Below are 9,565 nucleotides of genomic sequence, written 5' to 3' on the forward strand. Positions count from 1 at the left end.
TGGCACACAAACTTCTGCATACGACTGTAGGTAGGTTATATTATAGGTGGATAGTGTGGAAGCAAAAATTAGTGTTTACTCATACTTTTCTTTTTATTTCCCCTTTCATTTATACTCATATAGAGCTGACATTAAAATGCATAATATAATACATCATAAAAAGTTACTAACTTTCTCAAAATATTGTTTTATCTTAAAAAAAGGAAAATCTCTCTGAGGGGAGAGAAAAGGCCAAGAAAAGTTGTGTTTAGATGGCATGGTAAATAGTTAATGGTGTCTAGAACTATATCTTTATTTTTTGCTTTTTATACACAAGTGCAAGTTACCATCTAACCTGCTGCTAAGTGTAATTCTCTGACAGCACAGGAGCACAATAAAAACGTGATGAAATTATGTTCTCTACTATAAATGTGCTAACCTTATGTTCTTGTGTATTTTGATGAGTACACCACAACCATTTTAAGTCAAATGTTGGAATAATAAATACACAACTAATCAGTCCAGTATATTACAAGTGACTTGTGTGTGATTAACTTGAATTCACTCAGTACATATTACTCAGTTGAGTATCATAAAAGTTCCTTAACATATAGAACCACTAGACCGACAATTTTAAATAAATCCAACATTGTGGGGGTAATCCATAAAAATAATCTGTCCAGTTAATTAAAAGTTACTCAAATCACTTTAGTGCAAATTTACTTGAATTTCTTAAGCACACATTCCTCAATCAAGTATCTACTTAACAGAAGCTACTTAACAAAGTTATGTGGAACCAGTTGAGATTTTGTGTAATACTATTTTAATGCACAGTGAGTCTGCAGACATGAAAAACCAGTTGGTCGTCTCTGCAACCACAACTCAAATTAATTTTACTTTTGAGAATAGTACACACACAAGCGAGTTTAGAACAGTTTAGAAGAAGCACTTCAGAATATAATATGCGTAAGTTTTACTCAGTGTGCGAAATACCCCTTGGTGTTCAGGGGCTCCCACGTTAGCTGGCTGTTAACTCTCTTGCTGGTGCTGATGCTAGCTTCATCAATTACCTTTCCCTGAATTTGTATCTGAGCTTCTATTTTTCCTAACAGACAGCAGCATAACGTCAGAATATATTCATTTTCAGGGACCCTCCACCAGACTTTTGAGTCAGGGGGGTCAAAGAGTTTAGGAATTAGGAAGTCCCAGACCCCCCGGGACACCCTGTATTTCGCACCTCGCTTTCATACAGGTAATATTTTAGGAACTTCTATTTTTACTCAAATAAAAATACAGAAGCACTGTCCCTTTTCCACTCCTGGCCTCAGACAATACAGAAAGATGGAAACTTCTGGTTCAGACAAACCAGCTCAGCGTATCATTTCTCAAACGTCAAAAACTAAAGCAGCGTCTATTGCATTCCTACGTGTTTCTTTACACCTTCATCACTTAAAGCAGTTTCCACCTACACGAATGACGCAACAGAACTTCTCCGGGAGCGCGAAACTGAGTTGCAGTGGAATTCTCAGCTTCACCGCTATTGGCTAATAGGTCCCGCTATCTGCGCTGGGATTGGCTTGCACGTGCACGCTCATCAGGCCACGCCTCCAGTCTCTATCTGTCTATAAAGGCCTAATCATTCCGGAGCTCATCACTGATTGCAGGAGGGTGGAAGTGCTGGTACTGATACCAAGAGGAAGCTATAAAACCGAGTGACTTACTCTGCCTGTCCAGCATGGAAGAAGAGAAGAGATACCCAGTAAACGTTCGCCTTATCGGAGTGTTGCACAAGGAGGCAAGCAAAGTAAGGCAGCTTGTGGCTATCGTTAAGAATTTTGTATTATGCAGCTGTGGGGAATAAATGAGGAAAAACACTGCATTCACTTACTAAACGCCTGTTGTTTTCCTCTAGCTGTACATGACCTCCGTTCTTTGGTCAGATCAAAACGAGCTCATCATCTACAGAAACCTGGAGGACTTCAAGACACTGCATGTGAGTTGTTTTTGTTGTTTTCCTTTTTTTTTAAAAAAAAAAAATCATTATTTATCATGGTTGTAACGCAGTTCACTTTATTCATTAATGCGCTCTCTTATTCTCGTTCTTTTTTTTTTTAGAAACAACTGAAGAAGAAGTTCCCCTCAAGCTCTCTAAGAAAGTCAGAAAGAGTTGTTCCCAAGTTCAAAGGTGAACGCACAGCATACGTTAAAAATGTAATAAATAAATGAATATTAAAGTGTGGTCACCTACTGGGCCTTGGACAGGGCATTTATGCGGCTCTTTGGGCTTCTCTTTGCAGCTAAGGTGCGAGGCGCTCAGAGGAAGGGTGTGGGCCGGTCAGTGCTGAGGCTGCGCTCTCTGGAGCAGTACTGCAGCGCTCTGCTCACCGAGCCGCGCATCGCTCAGAGCCCCGAGCTCAGCAGCTTTCTGCTGCCCAGACCAGACGACCTCAAACCTGAATTCGCACAGAACAGGTATTTATTTTTTTACTAATACCCATTAAAGTCAACATATTATCGAATAAAATGGCCGTAGCGTCTCTAGAGGAAGGGCTTAGTATGTTTCTCTGCTAGCCATCCCAGCATTCTGCTATTAGCTTTAGCAGTGCATTAATTTTCTTCATTATTTTACTTGTGGCGATGGTCCTTCTCTTTCTTCGTTGTTTTTGTGGCATACTTTAACACTTACTGTTCTGCAGTAGTGTAGTTCACTGGTGAAGTTTCCATGTAGTTGTTGACAGGGTTGAAAAAAGTACAGTTAAATTATAGCTGCGTCCAAAACCACACACTTGTATACTTCACATAGTGGACATAGTGTAGTGGACTACACTGGTGGTGTAGTATTTTTGACATACTGCTTAGTATTAGGTTTGGATGCAGCCCATATTAAGGTACTCATTTAAAGTGGAAACATGGGGCCAAAAATACTAGAAAGTCAAAAAGTATAGACTTTTAAATGTACTCAAGTGTAAGTGTAAAAAAGTAAATGGTTACAGATCAAAATGCAAAGGAGCTCCTCCATTTGGCAAGAGAAGCTCTAAACTCGGCCTGTAAATGTTTAATAGATGAAATAAAGAGTAAAAAGTACTTTTACAAAGTACAAAGTATTGCTTTATACACTACAAGTTGGCAAATGCAGACAGAAATGTAGTTCTAACCATCCTATTCATGGACATTTTGTTGTAAACTTGTGCCCATAAACAATGTAAGATATAAATATATTACATATGAATATGTAAAATAATTAAAATAACCCAAATTTTAGGCTTATCACTATATACCTGAATCAAGCCTGTGTTGTACTTTGGGCTAACATTTGTTACACTTGTATTAATCGTCTTTGAGTCTGTCAAAGTAAGTAGTGAAATGTTGAAATTGGTGTTCTGTTTGCCGCAGCATTATGATCATGCCGTCTGAAGAGTCCCTGGGCAGAAGCGGTGGTAGAGAATCAGATGCTGGAGTAACGCAGCCGTTTGTGACCGAGACGTATCGCTGCATCGCTGCCTACAAGACAAAAGACACAAAGAACCGACCCTTCAAGGTTGAGGCGGATGAGATTCTGGATGTGCTCATCAAGGACAAAGCAGGTGAGGCGGACGACTGACTAAAGTGACATCTTCATTTAAACAGTTTAGATGGAGTTGGTGATATGAACTCACTGCATTATGAATAGAGCTTTTTTTATGTTTTAACACTGAGATGTATTAGTTGTAGATCTAAGTTTGGTATCTGTCTCTGCTCAGGATGGTGGTTGGTGGAGAACGAGGCCAAGTGTCTCGCCTGGTTTCCTGCTCCATATCTGGAAAAGGCAGAGATGGATTATGATGACGATGAGGATCTGGCAGATGGTGAATGTAAGATTGCATCTTCTGAAATTAAGTTTCTCTTCTCTATAAGATAAACAAGCTTCATATAAACATTCATTTTCTTCCCTGTAGGTGTTTTGTATGTTGCTGCCAGAAGTTACAAATCCATGAACAGAGACGAACTATCTTTAGAGATTGGCTCCGTGGCTGAGGTGCTTCAAAGAACTGATAACGGATGGTGGCTTGTCAGGTAAACAGATATCTCTTTGACTGCAGACAAAAGACCAAATGATGCGTGAAACATGATACGCATCAGGCATGCATGCCATTCATTAGTGAATGTTCAGAGATACCTACCTGTCAGCTGTGCATGATGGAGTTGTTTTCCAAAAATGTTCCAGAGAAAATGCTAAAGTCAGTTTAATTAGGAGCTACAGTATCTTTACCTGATATTAATTTTGCACCCTTTTATTTCAGATACAACAGCAGGACGGGCTACGTCCCTTCCATGTACCTGCAGCCATACAATAACCCACAAGCACGCGTAGTTATTGCTCAAAGGGAGAATCGTGGTTCTTCACTAAACCTGGCTGAGCTGCAGAACCCAGGCCACGAGCTTAGTCGATCCCAGGGCAACCTCCTGCAGCTCCCAGGCAATGGCTTGCGTCTCGCGGGTAAGCCCAAATCCTGCTCCATGGATGTGATCCCTCACCCCCAGGCCAGTCCCATGGCCCAGCGGGTCGCACCCACCATCCAGGTGCAGCCTGCAGAGGAGGGAAGAGACAGAAGCCTTAGCAGTGTCAGCAAGGGCAGCGAGACAGGCTTCAGCGACGACAGTAGCTCCTCAGACAACGAGTCCCGCAGCACCAGCCCCTCAGACATCCAGCAGAGTCGCACCCCCACACCCATAGTAACCGGCCGCTTGACACCGAGCAGCACCAAAGAGGGCAAGCTAACGACCAGCACCTCTGACCCTAACATGTTCAAGCTGCCTAGCACCCCCAAAGTACCCCCCAGGCCTCAGGCGCAGGAGATCCTCAAACGCTGCACTACCATCACCCGCAAAAATGCCTCCAAGAACCAACAGTCACCTCCGCTTGAGGTCTACAGTCGCTGAGCAGAACTTTGGGACTTGTTCAGAATGTTAAGCCAGATCTGGGCAGGCTGTTGGCCAGGATCCAGACAGGTGTTACAGGTTCAGATCAGCATGCAATGAAAGAGAACCAGCTGTTACTGTCATAATGCTGTTTATGTTTAGTTTATTTTATGGGCCATTGTCATCAGTAGATTATATCAGGCCTGTAGTCAAAGATGTTTAACTATAGACTGATAGCGCTGAAAAAAACAGCGATGCACTACAGCTGCATGTTGATTGTGTATGTATGCTGCATGTTGATTCTGAGAAGCGATCTCCAAAATTGCAGAAAAAGTTTTTTCTTTACTTGTTGGATAGAATACATTGTAAATAGGGGGCATAATGATATTGGAGTCTTATCAGCATCAGCAGACGTTTGCTTAAAAAAAGATTTGACCAATATTTTTAACCATTATATGAAGACATATTTATTGTACTCAGAATGTGTAGGTGACGCCGGGCTACTGCACTAAAATTTCTGCATTTTATTCATTTTACTGCATTTGTAACCCTCTACGAATAAATATATATTTTCCAAAACCCTAATCCTAATTTCTACATTTTATAAATGTAAAATATATGTAAATGTTTCAGCTTCGGCCGATATGTATGTGAAAAATATGGTTTATCTGCATTGACCCACAGTCCCATTTCCCTCATTTTAAATAGTGGTATGTTGTATCATAGCTTAAGTTTTTTTCCTGTTTATTGTTATGTGATTTAACTTTGTGCTGCACTGATCTCACTTTTTCACTTTTCCATACTGGAAAATATGCATTGTTTACTGCACTTATCAACTGATCTTCTCAGCATTAGTATTGTAAAGAACTATGTGTCTGTCTCAGATGTTGTTACATGTAATCCATCAATGATAATGTGATCTTACATATTAAAGCAGATGTTTTTTGTACAATATAATTACAATTTGCATTATTTGGTACATGAGAATGTTAAATGTAGAATGCTTACATTAAAAATATGAAAAATGAAAATTTTCATGTAGTTTGAGAGCATCATTTCCTTCTTAAAGCCACAATTAAGAATAGCCTTCTTCAACATAACATGAAATTATTTTAACTACTTTAGATGTAACTTTCCCAATATGATTATTTTCTGCAGTTGTAGGTTAAATTAAGTTTGACACCATTCTTTACAAACAATGCAAATATAAACAAGCTTTTTAAAGTGGTTTTTAATGCACTTTTGAACCAATTCTTTCAACGTTTTAGTAAAATCTGAACACAGACCCACACTAAAATCCTCCATTGTGACTAAAACCATGTTTTTTTCACATCTTGAACAGCACACAATCATTTCCAGCCAGTGATAACTGCTGTCAGGCAAAACATACTTTTCATATGTGAAACATACTTTGTTCACTACGGAGCCTCCACACCGTGTCGTGTGTCTTGACAACTGAAAATGGAAGGTAAAACATACTCAAGATAATCTGTGGAACAATGTGGATTCTCCAGTTCTACAGAACCTTCGAGAATTCTTGGCAGAGCTCAAGCTGTAAGTTAAGGCAAATGATGAAAGGGGTAGAAAATACTCAGTTAGTATACCTACAAATTATTTTTTAAGTTTTTGTATTCATAGGCTTTTCTAAAAACATCCAGATAAATGCACATTCAATTCATGTAAAATAAAACCATTCAAAGCTACGTTAATTCAGCTTTTTTCAAGGGCCGGTACTAGGCCTAGTTGTCAACATTCAATTCTTATTTTAACCATATGTATTATGTTTGTGCAAGCAATGCTGCATGGTAGAATGGTGCACCACCACTCCTGTGTGTACTAAACCTTTCTGCAGGTCTTTTGTTGTCATATGGGTGTTTTCTTGGAATTTCTGGCCAAGATACAAGCAGTTCTTGGTCTTCCAGATCTTGCCTGGACTTTCACTTGTTTACTTAATGACATTTTGAACAGGGGGAATTGTGAGCTGGAAGCGCTTTGATATCTTTTATAGCCCTTCTGTGCTTTATAGGCTTCAAATAGCTTCATTTTAGTGACATTTTATGAACATCTAAGAATTTGTGGATAAGGTTTACGACGAGACAAACTCACTAGTCTATGTTACACTGAGTGAGATCAGCTTGTGCTCAGCATTAGCTACTTTACTTTTACAAGTTACTTTACTGTTCAAACATTTACTTTTTACTTTCTAGATGCTTTCTGGCTTTTGCTCAAGTATGTTTTGCTCCACACTTTCACTTTTAATTGAATAAAATTTTACAGTCCTCATACTTTCACTTAAGTTTATATGTAACTTTTCCATTCCTCATAGGTAGACATACTACATGTATATTAACTTTTAACAAATATTAATGTAGAATGATGTCATCTTGTTTGAGAAACAGAAATTAATAAAGAAATTGTATTTGTTTTTGATAACTTGTGAAAGAAAAAAGTAGTGGACTTTTGGACCCCATCATACATAATACCCATTTTGAAACAAATAGCAGGAAATACACTCCTGTTACTCTGAACATCTGTACATCTCCTACAGTCAATCAACAGATTCCCCCTCCCCACAAAACAGTGTTTTTGCATTGTGCATATCTTCCCTTTCCATGATTACACAGACATGCCACTGTTACATAGCCGACACTTCCAGCGTACACTTTTGTTGTTTTGTAGACTCAATGAATTACTCAATCCTCAATTCAGGTCAGAATGCTTTAGTGACACTAAACTAACCGGCTGTGTTGTGTAAATGTTTGTTTCTGTAATTAAAGCAGTTTCCCAATCCTGATCCTGGAGACACACTGTCCTGCACATTGTAGTTTTCCCTGCTTTTATACATCCACTTTAAGTCAAGTCAGTCAAGTCAAATTTATTTATATAGCGCCTTTTACAACAGATGTTGTCACAAAGCGGCTTTACAGAAAATCCAGGTCCACGCCCCCAGTGAGCAAGCCTTGGCGACAGTGGCAAGGAAAAACTCCCTCAACAAGAGGAAGAAACCTCAAGAGAAACCAGACTCAAAATGGAAACCCATCCTCTTCTGGTTGACACCGGACAACAGCACAGACACAAAACAGTATTAGTGGATACAGTTTTACACTTCTGTGCAGTGCGCCTGCCGCATCAGTCACGTCAGACCCTCTTAGGACGGGCAGCTGCTCAGCTCAGGGAAAGAGAGGGGGAGGGGGGATAAGGGGGACAGATAGTTAGTTCAGCACCAACATTACCAGATTACCATAGGACTCTCTGTCTCAGATCTGCGCCTTATTCTAACAGGAAAACAAATTAACCAAAGGCTTGACTAAACAGGTAAGTTTTTAGCCTAGACTTAAAGATGGAGGCTGTGTCTGAGTCCCGAACACAGACTGGTAGGTTATTCCAAAGCTGGGGGGCTTTGTATGAAAAGGCTCTTCCCCCTGACGTAACTTTATTTATTCTAGGTACTAATAATGAGCCCGCACCTTGTGATCTATGTGGGCGGGTCGGTTGATAATAGGAAATAAGGTCACTGAGGTACTGAGGAGCAAGGCCATTCAAAGCTTTATATGTCAGTAGAAGAATTTTGTACTCGATGTGGAATTTAACTGGCAACCACAATTTTGGTGAGAACTCTGGCTGCAGCATTCTGGACTAACTGAAGCTTGTTAAGGTTTTGGCTGGAACAACCAGAAAGCAGAGCGTTACAGTAATCTAACCTGGACGTGATAAAGGGGTGAACTAATGTTTCTGCATCCTGCAGCGACAGTGCATTTCTTAATTTAGCGATGTTACGAAGGTGGAGGAAAGCTATTCTGGTAATATTGGTAATATGCTCATCGAAGGCCAGATCTGGATCGATCGTGACACCAAGGCTATTTACAGATGTGCCTGGTGCAATTGAGAAACTACTGAGATTAAGAGTTAATGTAGGCAGATTATTCCTAGCAGCAACTTACTTGACATCCAGTCTTAAATGTCTTTTACACAGTCCTCTATCTTATTAAGTTCAATTTTGTCCTCTGGTTTAGCTGAAATATACAATTGTGTATCATCGGCATAGCAGTGGAAACTGATGCCATGTTTTCTAATGATGGTACCTATTGGTAGCATATATAAGGTAAATAATATGGGTCCTAAGAGAGAGCCCTATGGAACACCATACTTTAGTCTTGTGAGAGCTGATGGTTCACCATATACATTAACAAACTCAAAGCGATGACTAAGGTAAGATTTGAACCACAAAAGAGCTTTACCTGTCACTCCTACTAGTTTTCTCAAGCCTGTCTAATAGAATGGAATGGTCTATTGTGTCAAAAGCTGCACTAAGATCAAGTAAAACCAGTAGGGGTATGTTTCCTTTGTCAGCGGATAATAAAAGATCATTTATAATTTTCACTAACGCTGTTTTAGTACTTTGGTGAGACCTGAAGCCAGACTGAAATTTTTCATATATATAACTCCTATGCAGATGGGAACATAATTGTTTTGCCACGGCTTTCTCTAAAAATGTTTGAGAAAATGGGAAGATTTGAAATAGGTCTACAGTTTGATAACTCAGAGGGGGGCAAGACTAGGTTTCTTTATTAGGGGTTTAATAACACCTAATTTAAGAGATTTTGGAACATAGCCGAAGCTGAGAGAAGAGTTTATTATAGATAGAAAAGGCTTGGTTATTTCTGGCAAAACGTTTTTAAGTAAACCT

At 39.6% G+C, this 9,565-nt stretch overlaps 1 protein-coding gene across 1 annotated transcript; it reads left to right on the top strand.

Moving 5' to 3' along the window:
- The first annotated feature begins 1,641 nt into the window (after positions 1-1,641).
- noxo1a (NADPH oxidase organizer 1a) lies at positions 1,642-4,899 on the top strand. The gene is made up of 8 exons (XM_036590486.1): positions 1,642-1,783; positions 1,892-1,972; positions 2,095-2,164; positions 2,277-2,451; positions 3,373-3,563; positions 3,720-3,830; positions 3,915-4,032; positions 4,260-4,899. The coding sequence occupies exons 1-8, from the start codon at positions 1,715-1,717 to the stop codon at positions 4,897-4,899; spliced, it is 1,455 nt and encodes a 484-aa protein (XP_036446379.1). The 5' UTR covers positions 1,642-1,714.
- The last annotated feature ends 4,666 nt before the right edge of the window (positions 4,900-9,565 follow it).

The sequence above is a fragment of the Colossoma macropomum genome, unplaced genomic scaffold (genome assembly GCF_904425465.1).
Source record: "Colossoma macropomum unplaced genomic scaffold, Colossoma_macropomum, whole genome shotgun sequence".
In the NCBI taxonomy this organism is placed as follows: Eukaryota; Metazoa; Chordata; class Actinopteri; order Characiformes; family Serrasalmidae; genus Colossoma; species Colossoma macropomum.